Here is a 15,840-nt window from a genome sequence, read left to right as displayed (position 1 = left end):
AAAGGGATAAGTAAATGTTCCGTTTGATGTTACCTCGCTTATTTCAACACAACGGCACGGTTAATTTTTGAATTATGACCAGGACAAAAAAATATATTTTCGAGAAACTCGTAGAATTGAAAAACAAAGACTTTGTGATAACATAAAATGTGACGTTGACGGTCTGTTCTGAGTATGTCAGTTCCTTTTGTGTAAAACATTTATAATACGTGAGACTGTAATTTTATAACGAAAAACTCGTTAATATAATCTCGTTTATTCTGTGTTTTAGGCTAACCTTAGCATTTGAATAAAACACAAGATACTTGTGCCCTAATGATAGGGATACAAACATTGCTATCAACATAGAATGTCCAAAAGCTCTTATTTTAACACTATTGCATATATTATAGAATTGATTATTTACTTAATGACAAATTAAGATGAACTATTTCCAAGATCCTAGATGTTACACTACATATGTAGGACTTAAAGAAAAAACTTTATTTGAAATAGAACCATGTGTTACCTTTCAAAATAAGCACTTACCTTAAAATGCAAAAGCTTTCATCTCATGGTTGATGATTTTTAGAAACTAGCACATTTAAATTCCTTTGGTCCCCAGTGGTCCTTAATTAGCAAAATGTCATTACAATTTAAAATGTCATTCTACATTTATTTTACAGTAAAAAAAATACAGTTTGACAAACTTAGACATCTGAAATCTGACCTTAAACCTTTAAGAAAAAATAAATATGTAGTAGGAAAAGTGTTTTCCAACAACATAGAGCTAAGTCAGACTTAGTGAAAGTGAACTATATCAGAACCCAATGTCATTTAGATTTCAAGTCACAGTTGCATGGACGGGAAGAGGAGTCATGTTGAATCCAGGGCACTAAGTTTACAGGCCTTTTTCCATTCTTATTATGTTCTTTAAACTGTTCAGTTCAATTCTGAAGCTGGTTTGTCCATCGAATTCCAACAGCCTGCACAACCTGCTCTTCTCAAGTGTCACTTGTTGATTTAACACATCCCAGAGGTTCAGTTTATCCACCTGTACAAGTCTTTTTATTGGGACTCTGGATGGACTGGAACAGAAACTTGATGTAAAGTTGAAATTAATTACCTATTCAGTCATTTCTTTACGTAAGCAGGCTAGTGTCTTTTCCTATGGGGAAGATTTTTCCTCTTTTTTTGGATGCTGTGGGCAGGTGATGGTTAAGGACTCCACATGGCAGTGTTGTAGATCTGGTACTTTGTTCTTGCGTCAGTTCATTTTCATTTTAGGGAGACATTGCCAAACCATTCAAAACAAACACATCAATCAAAAAGCATTACCGTTTCCTGACAATTAAAACAAGGTACATTCAATGAGGGAATAGTTTGGCAGTGCTTAACCATCAGAAATGTTCATTCAAGTCCCTGCAGGATGTTTCAGTGTTGTAAATCAGTAACAATCTGCAGCAAATGCTAAAGATGTGCTCTGCAGATATTTTGTAATATGGTGTAAACAAACAGAGGAGAAACATCACATGATTTAAAGGCTGAACAGTCACTTGATACGAAGCAAAAGACCCGTTACAGAAATCAACATCTAACCATTTTAATGCACAGCTGTAGTAAACCAATGCACACTTTATGAAAACATTTGAACTTGGTTAGGCGGGGTGAAACTGACAATTAAAAAGCTGATCTAAAACATCGTAATGCACAAAAAGAAAAACACGACATCACTTCAGGTGTGTTTTATGCTTCTCATACATGGTTCATGACACACCTCCATAGGCTAAAATGTCCGGTAGTCTATGGCACAGCACTTGCAGATCATCCAAAAACATGGAACGCATAACTGACTCACAATTTTCCTTTTTTCTTTATTTCCTGTCATGACTATAAAAGGCTATGCATGTAAAGAAATGGGACAGAGTCTGGGTAGAGTTAGAGGATAGACTCACTAAGCATGTTCCTTTTATGAGACACACACCTCAGGCTGCGCTGTGCTGAGCTTACTACCACTATCACCTGCAGCGGACTCGGCTGCAGGTGCCGGCCCCGAATCAGACCTCTCTGGTCCCGAGGTCTGGCCTGCCATGGTCCGTCTGAAGAGACGCATGCTCATCTGCAGCAGCTCGCTGTCGACCACAGGCGTAGCGGGGTACTGTTTGGTTAGACCCTGAAGAAGGAGAAGTAGATTTAAACACTTATTTGTTTTAGCAATCCATCTGCAAGGTCAGAATATTTAACAGACGTCCAGCAAAACTGATGAGAACAATGGGTAAGATTAACACGAAGTAATTGCAGTATTAAAGGGGAGTTAAGCATTTTAAAACTGGGCTCTATTTTGCCAAACTGTGGGATCTAAATGAGGTAAATATCAAAGTTTGGGAATTGCTCCATAGAATGCTTCAGCCAGCAGCTGCAAACGGGCTGTAATGGCCTAACGTTGCAGGATAATTGTCAAGATAAGTGCTTGTTTTTGCTACAGACAGGCTCAAATCATTATTGAAAGTCAAAGCTGGTGTTCCCTGTAATCGATCGAAGCAATAATATTTGAAATTGGCGCCATAGCTGTGGAGAAAGTTGTACAAACAGCTTGTGGTTTCGCCCATTCTACATTCCTACAACACCCAGCGTGCATTGCGCCTCTCCCTCTGAAAGGAACGGCTCAGAGTGGTACAGAATCTGAAATACGAAGAGAGTAACCGGTGGATCGTTTTGAAAATCTACATTTCTAATGTGACTATTCTGAACGAGACATGACATCGGAGGCGGGCGTCCTAGATTAAGGAAGTGTAGTGTAGCGAGCTCTCTGGCCTCCACCAGATGACACGTTTTACATAGTCTGGTGGAGGTTTTCCAGGGACCACTGGAGAAGCGGATAGCGTCCTCCAAAGGCACAGAGCCAAATAGCTTTTTTTCCTACCATAATGGCATTAGCTCCCCATGATAGCATGATAGGACTAAGCCTGAAAATTGGTGAACTGGCCCTTTAAAGAGCAATATCTACTTTTAACTCTAAATTGCCATTTCCTGCTTCACCCTTTTCTAATTCAACTGACAAAAGAAGTAATTTAATCTCACAGAACACAAGTGATGCTGGTCAAACGCTGCCTAAATCGGTACGTCTGTCTTTTTGTCTTGTGCTGGATCGGAGCTAACACTTTGACCCTTTGAACATCAAACTAACCAGTCAGGGCAGCGGTAGACCGTTAACTTCACTTTTTTCTGTGAGGTAAAATCACTGTTTTTGTCAACGGAGTCGGATGGCTTTGAAGAGAGCACAGTAGCATCAGTTCCAGCAGAGGAGCTATCTCTCTAGCAATCCTTTCTCTTATGATGTCAGGAACTTTAACCTTGCAGCTTTTACCGACAGGAAAACTAATTATAAGGGGTATTTTTAAACCTGTCTCCTAGTATTATTAATGGGGTGAGATCTACCTTTTCATTTTTTAACAGCTGCCGGCGGATGGCGAAGTCCCTGCGAGCACACAGGGCCTTGCAGCAGGGCCCGAGGTTTGTGAGCAAACCTGCCCTCTCCACCCGCCTGTTCAGGGCCGCCATGTTCAGGGCCCCCAGGTCATGCTCAAACAACTTGTCAGCATCTGGAGGAACAGAGTGGACAGATTAAGAATGATTCATCACACATATCAAACTACACTTAATCAAAGTAAAAAAAGGCTTAAGCTAAAACGCGACAAAACCCTCACCTTTGGGGTCGTCCAGCTCCGACTTGCACACCTCCCTGACCTGCTCAAGGAGTGCAGGCCCAGCAAGCCGCTTGGAGATGCCCGCCCTGAGAAGCACGGCCCCTGGGGTGAAGCGGAGCAATGTTGCCTTTGCTGCCCGGGGCTCCTGCTTCTGTTTGGGCATCAGGCTGGACCAGTCCACATCAATGACATCCAGAGGACCTGTCAGCACAGGGCATTGAGGTTCATTTTAATTGATTATAGAGACGATGATTTTAAAGTAACTTTAAGACATGTTTTTCCTCTTACCTGTAATTTTCTCATCCTCTTGCTGATCCTCTTTTTTCTGGCTGTCGGCCAGAATTACATCCAGCTCGTCGTCGCTGATTGGTTCATACTCCTCTCCAACAGATGCGACCGACTGCCCATCGTCGTCTTTGCCATCATCGTCTCCTGAGAACACCAAACAGTCCTTTAAATCCAGCTGGGCACTTTCACGAAGTAAGAGACACAAACGTACATTTCATCTTCTTACCGTCTAAGCTGTCCGTCTTCTCCAGCTCCCGTTGCTCTCCCATCAGATGGTGACTGTTGCTCGGTTTCTCCGGCTCTGGAGGGCTGAAGGCTTCTCTCGGGAGCAGAGGCTCATAGTCGCCCCTCTCCTGTCTCATCATGTCCCCTCGCATGTCTCCTCTCATGTCTCCCCTCAGGTCCCCTCGACCTGGAGCCCGGGGGTCACCATGAGGCGGCAGGTCCATCATCATCATCCTCTCCCTCTCTCGATCGCCGCCTCTGCCGTCTCTATCCCGCTCCCTCTCTCGCTCACGTTCCCGCTCCCGCTCGTGCTGCTGGATGAGTCCCTCAGGGAGTAAGCGTTCCCGGTCCCTCATGTCCCGCTCCCTGAGGAGAGGTTCGCGTCCAGGGCGCATCAGTAGAGGCTCCCGTCCCCTGCTGGGCCAGTCTCTGGGTTCAGGCTCCCAGTCTCTCTGTTGTTGTAAGGGCTGCTGGAGGAGGAGCGGCTGCTGCGGCTGTTGCTGCTGCTGAGGCCGCAGGTCCTTTCGGTCTCGCTCCCGCTCAAAAGGCTCCCTGTCTCTCTCGCGTTCTCGACTGTCGTAGGAGCCGGCACGGGACCTCGCCTGCCTCTCGGAGTCAGGAGAGCTGCGTCTGGAGCTGTGGCTGCGGGAGTCCTGCCGGTCTGTGAGACAAGAAAGACGAATATAACTTGAGTATTTTTATTAAACTCAATCCTGACAGAGTTTACAAAGAGTTTATGGTTTAATTTTTTAAACCATGGCCATGTTTTAATATGTATGATGTGTTAAAGTATTTGTTTATGTACCTGAGGAGGTGCTGCGGCTTGGCTCTCCTCTCCTCAGCTGGTCGATTCGAGACTTCCTCTCGGCCCCTGGAGGGTCATTCACCACCTGCCTCTCTCTCTCCCGCTCTCTCTCCCTTTCCCTCTCCCGTTCTCTCTCTCTCTCCCGGTCCCGAGAGTTGGTGCCCTGCAGCCTACCCCGCCGGGATCGTGGACCTTGCGGGTCGTCTCTGTGGGCCGACTCGTTGGAAGGCGACCGCAGACGTCTGGACGACGTGCGGCTCTGGTTGCTTCCCATGCTGCTGCTGCGGGTCTGCTCGGGCGGAGGCTTGCGTAGCAGAGGCTGGGACATGAGGGGCTGCGGGGTCAGAGTCTGCAGCAGCATCGGGGGATCCTGGGGGAGGAGAGGTGCAATAGGAGGTGGGTTGCACCTCTCCCTGTCCCTGCCTGCCCGAGGACCACCTCTCCTAAGAGGCTCAGCAGGAGCTCTCTCAGCAGGAGCAGGGGGAGCTTGTGTTTCCAGTGATCCTCCTCCTCGGTCTGTGACCTCCTCATCCGACCAGTCGCTGAAGTTGTCCACTTTGGACAGAGGAGACGGCTCTGCGTTGACTCCAGGACCGCGGTGATCGGGCCTCATTGAAGGTGGGGGTGTCCTTGGACCTCTCTTCCTCTTACTATGTGGCTGAGGGGCGGCTGAATCCTCGTCGGACACATCTGATTCTCCTCCTCTGGATCGCTTCTTGCGCTCGAGCACCTTCTTCTTTGCTCCTTTCCTGGGTGAGTGTAAAGGTGGAGCTCCATCTGAAGACGCGCCTGCAGGGGGCTCAGGGTTGAATCGATCTCCTGCACCAACCAGGCCGCTACCTACGCCACTATCCTCGTCTTTACGACCCTTCTTCAAGCCCTTCCTCTGCGACTTTGTCTTCTTTTTGCCATCATCGTGAGACTGCGAGCCAGCTGTGTCTCTGTCCTCACTGACGGTGGCAAGGGCTGAAGGTGGTGGAGGAGGCGGGGTGGATTCCCGCTGTTCTCTGCCTCTGCTGCGGGAGTCAGATTGGGGGTCTGCGAGGTGCTCTCCTCGTCTGTTTCGTTCCCCACGAGGCTCCAGGTCCTCCAGGCGGCCGCGAGTTTCCCTCTTGTCCCCGGCTGCTCTGCGCTCCTCGTCCTTCCAGTGACCCGGCTTGTCATCGGGTGGAGCAGATCTTGGGGGAGAACGAAGCAAGGGCTCCTGGGGCCGAACCACCTGGCTCAGCAAGCGATGCTTGTCGCCTGCACACGGAGGATTGGAAACAAATTTAGTTAATCATAAGTTTACTGGTAATCTCTGCTGGCCTTAACCAACTTTACTATCCTGCTTTCTTCTACCAAAACACCATATTGTTCTCAATATGTCAGAAAAAGAATAACAGTGCATTCCCCTTTAAACAGGATTGTGTCCCTACTGTCAGATGAAGGCGGACACACTGGGCTGGGGAGGAGGGGCTGTGGGTGGAGCTTGGCCTGCCCTCGGCTAATCAGGCGCTCACTCTTCTCCTCTGCGCTGTTGTAGCCGTCGCTGTCTGCCGGGCTGAGGTCCCGCGCTCCTCGCTTTGGGGAGGGTCGGGGGCTTGGGCTGCTCTCCACCCTGGGCCTCTTACGACTACAGGAAGAGGAGCATATTAACACATGACATTTATAAGCAGCTCTCCTTTCACCTTCGGCTTTGTAACTTTCAAAGATGCCGGTACGTGCCTCAACTTGCGGTCGTCCCTGGTGTCTCGAACAGGCCGCTCATCCCTTGTGTCCTCCCTCCTCTCCCTCCTTTCCTCTCTCCCTCTCTCCCGCTCCTCCCACTCCCGCTGCCTCTCTCGCTCCCGCTGTTCCCTCTCCCTCTCTCTCTCCTTCCTCTCCCTCTCCCGTTCTCTCTCCCGCTCCTCCCTCTCCCTCTCCCGCTCCTCTCGCTCCCTTTCCCTCTCTCGCTCTCTCTCCCTCTCGCGCTCCCTCTCCCTCTCGCGTTCCCGCTCGCGCTCCCTGGCCCGCTCCCTCTCGGCCTCCCTCTCCTTCTCTCGCTCCTTTTCCCTCTCCCTCTCTCGCTCCCGGTCCTTCTCCTTTTCTCTCTCCCTTTCCCTCTCCCTTTCCCTCTCTCGCTCCCGCTCACGAGCCCTGTCGTCTCGTTTGTCTTCAACCCGGTCTGTCCTGCGATCCTCTCTCCTCTCCTCCCTCTCGGACTCCTCTGATCTCCCCTGGTGTCTGTTTGGAGAAGCTGCTCTTTGATCTGAGAAAACAGAGAGGTAAAAAGTTTAGCCGGTTAAGATTTGAAACAAATTCCAAAGCTCAAAATAAAATAAGCAACCCCCCACCTCTTTCCCGGTTGTCTCTGCGATCCCGCTCTCCATGCCCTCCTCTCCTGTCGTAGGAGGAATCTCGGGCTGGCTCGCCTCGCCTGTCACCCTCATAGCGATCTCGGTCTGATCCCCTGTCAGAGCTTCTCTCTGTAGCGCTGCGGTCTGTGCTTCTCTCCGCGCTGCGTTCACGCACCGCACTGCTGCGGGAATCCCAGTTGTCGTGGCTGCTCTCCAGTTGGGAGCCCCGGGAGTTCCTGTTTGAGGCTAATAGAAGAAAAAGATCACTTAGAATGTTTTTCCTTTTTTCTTGTGGCCACAAACAAAACAATAAATCAAATGTGTCTTGCCTTTTTCAGACGTTTCATTCGCTCGCCCTCTCCCTCGCCCGTTCCTCTCAGCTCTGTCAGCCCTCGTCTCCGTCCTCCCTCCGTCATCCCGCCCATGTCCTCTCCCATAACTCCTGTCCTCCTGAGCGGCTTCCTCCTTCCTATGAGCTTCAGTCCTCTCCCTCTCCCTCTCCCTCTCCTTCTCCCGCTCTCTGTCCTTCTCCCTCTCCTTCTCCCGCTCCCTCTCTCGCTCCCGCTCTCGATCTCGGAACTCCAGAGACTCTCGACTGGAGCGGGTGTCAGTCCGACTCTCTCTTGACTCTTTTACGTCTCTGGTGTCTCTGTGGTCGCGGGAGTCTCGGGTTGCTTCCCGTCCTCGATCGCGAGCCTCCCGTCGCTCTCGAGCCTCTCTGGTCTCCCGGTCGTCGCGAGCGTCCCGCGATGAGACCTGTTCAGAGTCGTAGTCCCGGTCATCTCGGATGCTGTCCTTCTCTCTCTTGCTGCGGCTTTCTGTTGACAAGAGAACCGGAAGCTTAAAAACTAAGGACATATTTCAGTCTCTAGGAAATAAAGAAACAATCAATCAAACAATACAGAACATAAAGTTACCATCTCTGCGTTCATTCCTACGCTCCTGAGCAGGCGGACTCCTCTCTCTTTCCCCACGGCTCCTCTCTCGGCCCCTGGAGTGGCGCCGGCTGGGAGTCGACCTTTCGGATCGCCTGTGTGGGGAGGAGTTGTCGTGGGAGGGATGGGGGGATGGGGAGCGACGGGAGCTCTGAGGGGAGGAGGTAGAGGCCGCTGCTGCGCTCCGGTGGTAGGCAGGGGAGGAGGAGCGGCGCCGGCGAGGAGAGGAAGAGTGCCGCTGGGCAGAGGAACCGGAGTGGGAGGACGGGGAGTGGTGGCGGGGAGGAGTGGGGGTGCGTTGGCGGCGTGGAGGAGACGGAGACCTGCAGATCAAAGGATGGTAAATACCTTGCAGGCAATATGATCAAAACATACTACTACAGTGTTGTTCATAGCATGTTCTAACCTTTGAGGAGGGGAGGCCAGTGCAGAGGTCTTATGGGACGAAGCTTTAGGAGAGACAGATTTCTTCCTCGCTGGCGGTGAAGTTGGATGTGATGACACACTACCAGAACGCTCCTCTGATGTCACTGACCGCTTGGCCTTGTGGGAACTGTCGGATCTGTCCCTATCAACAAGGTTGTGTTAAAAAAGATGATTTCTTGACTACATTCTGACAGCTTATGTTGACAGTAAGTCCACTCTGTACCTGCGTTTTTCCTTCTTCTCTTTGTGCTTTTCCATATCCCGTCCCCGATCTTTCCCCTCCTTCAGCTTCTCCTCAGACTTCTCCTTGTTTTTGTGTTTGCCTTTGTGTTTCTTCCCCACCACTGGAAGGTCCAATGGTACCGGCGGAGGAGGACTCGGGGTGCGGGGGCCTTTCTTCTTACTGTGGCCTCCTTTTGAAGCCCTGATTGTAAGAGGATAGAAAACATCCATCATTACATGTGCAGTTGATTGGGTCTTATTATATTAGTTGGTCAACAAGTTGTGTTTTAGGAACAGTCTCTTCCTTTTGGCAACAGTTTAAAAGGAAGTTGAATAAACATTAAACCAGAAAACCATTTAAAAATCAGTTTTTGTTTCATTTGAAGTTTCATTTTGTTTCATAGTTCTTAAAACTTCAAATTCAGGCACTCCTCAGGAGCCTACCTTGCAGATTCTGAAACAGGCGAGGACATAGACGCCTTCTTCTCCTTTTTTCCAGATCCCGGGCCTTTGGCTCCACTTTTGTGTTTTGGGGATCCACTGGACTTCCTGGATGAGGGTGAATCTCTGTTGCTTAGCTGCTCTGGGGAGGCCTGCAGGACAGAGATGGTAATACGAGTTAAAATTGAAGCGCAGAGAGACGTCCTGGAGGTAGATTTAGAAATTAATCATTCTGTTACTTAAAATCCCTGCAAAGGTAGGAACTAGAATGTGACCTTTGGCATAGCAGTGGCTCTTGTTTTGGTGGGGGTCTCATCTTTCTTGATGACGATCTCCTCCCTCTTTTCCAAGTTCTCCAATTTCATCAGCTCACGTTGAATCTTCTGGCGCTTCATCTCTAGAGATAACTCGTAGTCGTAGTCACCAATATCTGAGTCTGGAGTGGAAAAAACACCCAGAAGCTTTAATACAAAAGTCCACATCTAAGACTCTGACAAGTAAAAGCCCAGACGTATTCTCTATGTGCTTTAAAGTTGAACAAAACAAATGACTGAACCTTCACGGGTTGTCTCCCACTCTGTGGGCTCTTCTTCACTGGCTGGGGTGCGCTCCTTGGTTATCTTTATATCCTCCTTTTCCCTGTGTCGGCCTCTGGAGGAGTCTCTCTGCTGAACATGGACACACACGCAAACCACTGTTAGAATGACGTCAACGTGTTGAAACACATCCTGTGCACTCTCATTCTATATAATCTCTATTATAAGTCAACATCCGCTCCAGATTCAGGGTCAGCGGCGGCCCCGGAGCTTCTTTGTTTAAACAGCCGTTATTATTTTGAAAAGAAAAGCCGTAAGCAGAACACACTCTCGCTGTGGGGGATGTGGGCTCGTCTAGGTCTCGCTTCAGGTTTTCTGGGTCAACATCCTGTCTTTTATTCTTCATCCTCTCCCGCAGATCACCTGTGGGTCTCTCGGCTGACCTGCTCAATTAAGAAATGCGCATAATTTAATAGTTATGTCTGAATTAAAGCTTAAAAAGCAAGTAAGAAACTAAAAACGAGCCATCTTACCGGCTAAAGCTAAATCCTTTGCCTCGTGGCTGAGTTCCATGTGTGTAGCGACAAGTGTTGCCGTAACTGCAATTACCGGTCTTCAGCCAATTTCTACAGTGACTCTGAAAGACACAAACAAATAAACCTGGTGACATAAATCACTAAATTAAGTCATCACAGTGGGAGGTCGGGTTCAGTATTTTGCCCTATCAGCCCTATTTTTTTCACATGATCAGGGTCTAAATGACTAGCAAGGTAGAAAAGGTTTTGGAGGAGCGGATCTCTTTTGGAGATCTTTGCATTTTCCTGATCAAAGTACGTCGACCTAACGTGCTCCTTTTTGCCACTGACAGGCTCACATTGTTATTCTATGTGTCTGACAACGTTACAGAAGTGATCCCTAAAGAGATCGACCTTTTTGCTCAGTAAAGATGCTTTTTTTAAAACCAGAAGTAGCCGTTACATTGCTTGCGTCAAAGTCATTTGACTTCAGAGAACCGGGTGCTGATGGTCGACAGCTGCTTTGACTGTGACTGTGGTGTTTTAAAAAGGTAAGCTCTGATCAACACAACACATTAACACAAATTAACTATCCTATTGTGGCAGCTGTGGAAGAAAGTGAAGAAATTATGTAGCTTATAAATGTTTCTGTTTTAAAAAAAAACATTTTACTCTAAACAAAAAGACAGAAATCTGTATGGATCCTTTCTTTATTGTCGTCGATCAGTGTTAATAACAATCTGGGCCTGTCTTTGGTAAAAACAAGCACTTGTAGTGGACATACTATGATCCCTAAAATACTATAGTCCTTTTTACATTGCGTTTCCACCACACGAAGCTCCGCCTTTGTCATTTCACATTGGGCCAAGCCACGCCGGTGTAAAGCCGCCCCAGTGTGTTCCGGCATTATGGAAGCAAAATGTGTGCGAGGTAACAAACTGCCGGCTCCCCTGTTTACACTGACGTAGTTTCTCCACTGTTATTACCTCTGACGACGACTCTTCCGCCTCTGTGCATTTTACATAGAAGACGAAACCTAACAGAAGTATAATAATCCTGCCTTTAACTACGGGGTTTGTGTTTCTCACAGCTGCAGGCTGAAGAAATCTACTGGAGCAATTGAAAAACTTAGGAAGCCCAGGTTTAAAAAAAATACCTAAATGCCCCTTAAAGTGTCCCTGAGCAAGGCACTGAACCATTAACCACTCTGCGACAGATTCGTGGCAAACCCTGATCTTTGAACTCACTCAATTGGAGTGGAATGAAGCGTTATAATAAGCAACACCATAAGGATTGGAAAAATGCACTCTCTAAAAGAGAAATATAGGAGTGAAAAACGGATATTCTCAGGGTATGTTGGCACCATTTGGACCATGCAAGCATTACACTACAGCTTATACATACATCAGCAGCATTACTCCCAGTGCTGGGGCCGAGTCTTTCAAACACACTGGGCCGGCGGGAGGGGGCGGCGGGGTTGGTGGTGCTGCTGGTCGGGGCGCTGCTGCTGCTGTCAGATATGGTTTTTGAATTCTCCACTGTTACCTTCCGCCTGATCTTGGACATTCTGCAGGGCTGGACATACGACAAGACAATGCTTAATGAAACATATGAGAGCAATCATCATTGGTACAAGGTAACAGACGTTCTAACGTAAAATAAAAATGTACATTAAAAATTAGATCGTCAAATAATTATTTTGTTCATTATCAATTACTCAATTTTTTGTCGACTAAATTACTTAATTTGTTATTACAGTGGTGGGTGCTGGATCTTTTTGATATGCAGATATTTTGATATTAAGATACTATAGTACCATAATAGGAGTATACAGGAGAAGAAATTGACCCATTAATATCATAGCTAAATTAAATAAGAAGCAGACTTAACTAAGCATAATTAAAACTAAGTTCTGTTTAGATATAAGTGTACAGAGTTCCCTTGCACGGGCGGTTTCGACCTTTTTTCATTCATTGGTTTGTAGTAGAAGTTAAACCCTAACCTTAATATTTTGTTATGATAATATTATAAACAAGGAATTCAATGTTCTTGTCTCTTAAGATAACTCCAACTGGATCGTGCTGTAAGAGAAGAAATCTATATTTATGGATTTGGATTTCAGCCAATAATGCACAAATGTCCCAGAGTTGTGTAACAAGCAGGATCAGGTGTTCCATTGTATTTCTTTATGAATTGGAAGAATTGGAAAGTTGAGGCATTTTGTTTTTGTGTAGTTTCCGAGATCAATCGTGCTCCTTGTTTATATGTATACATTGTTTTATCCAAAGATTGTCTCAGAAATGTATAATTGCATCTTCTGTGCAGAAAATCCAGATCATCCATATAGTGATTTGGTCATTTGTGCCCTTGGGATGTTTCGTGTTACCTTAATATAGTTTCTAATAGAACCATCGAAGTTAGATTTTGCATTGAAGTCTTGTAATTAATCCTATCTTTGCTGCTGATATTAACATTGAAGAAGGTTATTTACACATATGTCAAGAGCTTTTTCAATAACGTGATACGTTTTAGATCATATGACATTTAAAACCAAACTTGCACTTTAACAGTGGTTATCTGAACTTTCTCTGCTATGTGACCACACTGCCAGCCCTGAATCAATTCATTCATTCATTCCGGCTGCAGAGCTAACTTTACATACTTTAACTTGCAAATAAGAAAAAGTATTTTCTTCTCGAGATTTTACTTAATAAAACAAAAAACTTAAGTACTTAATGCCGTTTTAATCCTTCAATTGCAACGCGTCACATCCAAAACATAAACAAATGCAAATTGTTTCGTCTGTTTTGTTGCATACAAGCAGTCTTGCATGCTAGCTTAATGCTAACTAAAGTCGTTGGCTAACTATACAAGTTTTAATGCTTTTGTTTGGGTGTTGCATTTACACAGGCGTATTTAGATGTCCAGCCAGTTAAGGAGTAACTTGTATTATCATTACACACGTTACACAATGTAGAGAACAACCGCACAGAGGCTAATGCTAAAGCTAGTTAACCAAAGAGCTAATAACTGTTAGCTTAGCACGGGGCCTGCGTGCCGCATTCTGTAGCGTTCATGAAGCCGTTGCGTTGAAAACCAGTCGTCTCACCCAAGATATTGATTCGGTGTCGCATCTACTTAAGTCCAGTCAAAGGATTCAGCACTTGTAGAAATAACAAGGCTTATTCTTTAAAATGAAAGGCAGAAACTGCCCTATGAGCCTTCATATTGGCGCAGGCTGCGCATCATATGTCCTCCTGTTCGTCTTCTTCTTCTACTTTTTAAGGTAGTTGGGGTCCACCTTATTGGTGCTTTACCGCCACCTTCTGCTTCGCAGGGATCGGAGACTGGCAGTAAATCCCGTTGTTTATTTTCACTACATTTGTTCGAAAATAAACATGACAATATATAAAAAGAGAAGAACAATAATATTATTAATATATTATTATTATAATATATATTATAATTAATATATACAGGTAATTTTTCAATGTAATAATATAAAATAATCGAATTAATAACATAGAAATATAAAGGCACAACTAGCAAATAATTGTGGAAATATAAAGACAAATAATATTAAACGCATTAAAATGTATTTTCACATTCATTTATTTATTGACTGTGTATTTATATATTCTTTATAATATATTTATCTGTTTTATGCTTAAATAGTAGTCCATATTTCAGCATTATTTCGATTTTCTTTAGAAAAGTGTTTTATTTCTTTAATAGTTTAAAGCAGGAAAAAACAATTGCTTAACAGCAACCCAATACAAGGTATCAATATTTCCAAAAGGGGGAATGTCTTATCAAAAATAATTCAAACAATTATTTGACAATTGCCATTGTTGTAAAATGAATTATTAGCTTTATTCTTGAGATTCCAAAGACCTTAAACCATAAATGACATTATTACTTTACTTAAGTTTTATTTTCTTTGAATGTTTTTTTTTTTAATCAGCATTACTTTCCAAGGATTTCCAAATAAGATGATCTGACTGTGGGAAGAAACCAGAGCACCTGGAGGAAACCCACACTAGCACAGGGAGAACATAGATAAGAAACTAATATGCTAACCACTAAAGCTAAAGGATTGTTTGCTAGTATCGCAGAAAGAAAAACTGCAATTTGTGATTGTAGCTTTGAGATAGCCGCTCGAATATCTGCCAGAGTTATGGGAGGCTGAAATAAAAAACTGGATTCTTCAGAGATACTAAGATTCTTGGAGAAGAAGCAAGAATTTGTCATTGTGTTTTGGGTAAAAAAGTGGTAATAGCTGCTCGTAACCAGGAAAAAACTTGTGAAACTACTGTGCGGACAATGGAAAAAACACTTTGGACCATGTGTGTAAGAGCTGAAAGAACTGCTCGGAAAATGGAAAAAACACTTTGGACCATGTGTGTAAGAGCTGAAAGTACTGCTCGGAAAATGGACAAAACCTTTTTGACCACGTGTCTATGGTTTTTAAGAGCTGAAATTACTGCTCGGAAAATGGACAAAACCTTTTTGACCATGTATGTAAGGAATATAAGAGCTGAAAGTACTGCTTGGACTATGCTAAAGAAAGCTAAAACTCCTGCTTTAAGTATTTTAAATGCGACTTGGATGGTTGACCTACACAATGAGAGGGCTGCTCTGGCCAGGAGCGAAACAGCAGAACATCCTACACGCACTATAGAACAAACAGCTGAAAGTCCAACGCGTCCCATTGAAAAAACAGCCGATCGGGCCTGGGGAGAAACCACCATTACAACTACTGCAGCACTGGCTGCAACAACAATGGGGCTTGATAGCATTCTGGAAAACACTCCGTTGGATGGAGAGGCCTGAGGGGGGAGTGGTGTTGTAGCATCTGACTGCAAGGTCTTTGGTTCTGGTTCAGTTTGGGACTGTTTGTTGTCGTCCTCGTGTGTGTCGTTTACAGAGGGAATCATCGGGATGCACACACTCATTAAGACAGCGATAGGTTTGGACACAATCCTGCCTTGTCCACGATGAGTCTTGTGAATCACAGATGGGCTGCACGCAGCAGTGAGATCATGTTCTTGTTGGACTTTATCACAATGGTTTCTGGACTGACTTTCTGTGGTCTGCTCAGGTGGTGATAAACCAGGTTCCTCTCCCAGAACCGATCCATGGGAATCAGGTTTTGGGGGGGAATCCTGATTCGATCCAGTATTGGCAGACTTGAAGAGGCTACGGACAGCTTTTGTTACCAATGTACCAACAGCAAAACCTAGAAGGAGGATCGGCATTTTTAGTACAAATCGAGTTTGTTAGAAGAGATAAAGGAATTGATTATTTCCTGACTGGTTCTACTGGCTGTATAAATGTCTGCCTCACTTTTAACTGTAACTGTCACTTGTATGATATAATGACAAACAAGCTTTGTTATAGACTTTATGATACGTCACAACCACGTCACAACTCGTAGTTATGT

The 15,840-nt window shown here is 45.5% G+C and overlaps 1 protein-coding gene across 3 annotated transcripts; it reads right to left on the bottom strand.

The window, feature by feature from the left end:
• Window positions 1–641: 641 nt before the first annotated feature.
• zc3h13 (zinc finger CCCH-type containing 13) lies at window positions 642–13,657 on the bottom strand. Of its 3 annotated transcripts, none has more exons than XM_069675211.1 (20): window positions 13,507–13,657; window positions 11,802–11,972; window positions 10,416–10,519; window positions 10,211–10,325; window positions 9,903–10,014; window positions 9,622–9,782; window positions 9,350–9,498; window positions 8,907–9,107; window positions 8,664–8,825; window positions 8,240–8,580; window positions 7,652–8,140; window positions 7,320–7,568; window positions 6,712–7,234; window positions 6,423–6,619; window positions 5,005–6,249; window positions 4,201–4,860; window positions 3,975–4,118; window positions 3,687–3,887; window positions 3,418–3,581; window positions 642–2,152 (listed from the first exon to the last, which is right to left on the bottom strand). In XM_069675211.1, the coding sequence occupies exons 2-20, from the start codon at window positions 11,961–11,963 to the stop codon at window positions 1,949–1,951; spliced, it is 5,583 nt and encodes a 1,860-aa protein (XP_069531312.1). In that variant the 5' UTR covers window positions 11,964–11,972; window positions 13,507–13,657; the 3' UTR covers window positions 642–1,948. The 3 variants fall into 3 exon arrangements, with proteins under 3 accessions (XP_069531312.1, XP_069531314.1, XP_069531313.1); XM_069675213.1 differs by having other exon boundaries at window positions 8,664–8,819; XM_069675212.1 differs by having other exon boundaries at window positions 9,903–10,011.
• Window positions 13,658–15,840: the final 2,183 nt, after the last annotated feature.

This window comes from Semicossyphus pulcher, unplaced genomic scaffold (assembly GCF_022749685.1).
Source record: "Semicossyphus pulcher isolate SPU_LCO1_2020_fin unplaced genomic scaffold, fSemPul1.0.p SCAF_24, whole genome shotgun sequence".
NCBI classification, from domain to species: Eukaryota; Metazoa; Chordata; class Actinopteri; order Labriformes; family Labridae; genus Semicossyphus; species Semicossyphus pulcher.
The sequence above is the reverse complement of the archived record's forward strand: the minus strand, read 5'-3'. Positions and strand labels throughout refer to the sequence as shown.

What these genes read in the sequence shown, in the direction of transcription:
- zc3h13 (XM_069675211.1), bottom strand. Translation starts at nt 11,963, where the DNA reads ATGTCCAAGATCAGGCGGAAGGTAACAGTGGAGAATTCAAAAACCATA. An exon ending in GAGCCACTGCTATGCCAAAG is followed by an intron (nt 9,499 to 9,621) that starts GTCACATTCTAG and finishes TCTGTCCTGCAG; the next exon opens with GCCTCCCCAGAGCAGCTAAG. An exon ending in CAGAGACAACCGGGAAAGAG is followed by an intron (nt 7,235 to 7,319) that starts GTGGGGGGTTGC and finishes CTGTTTTCTCAG; the next exon opens with ATCAAAGAGCAGCTTCTCCA.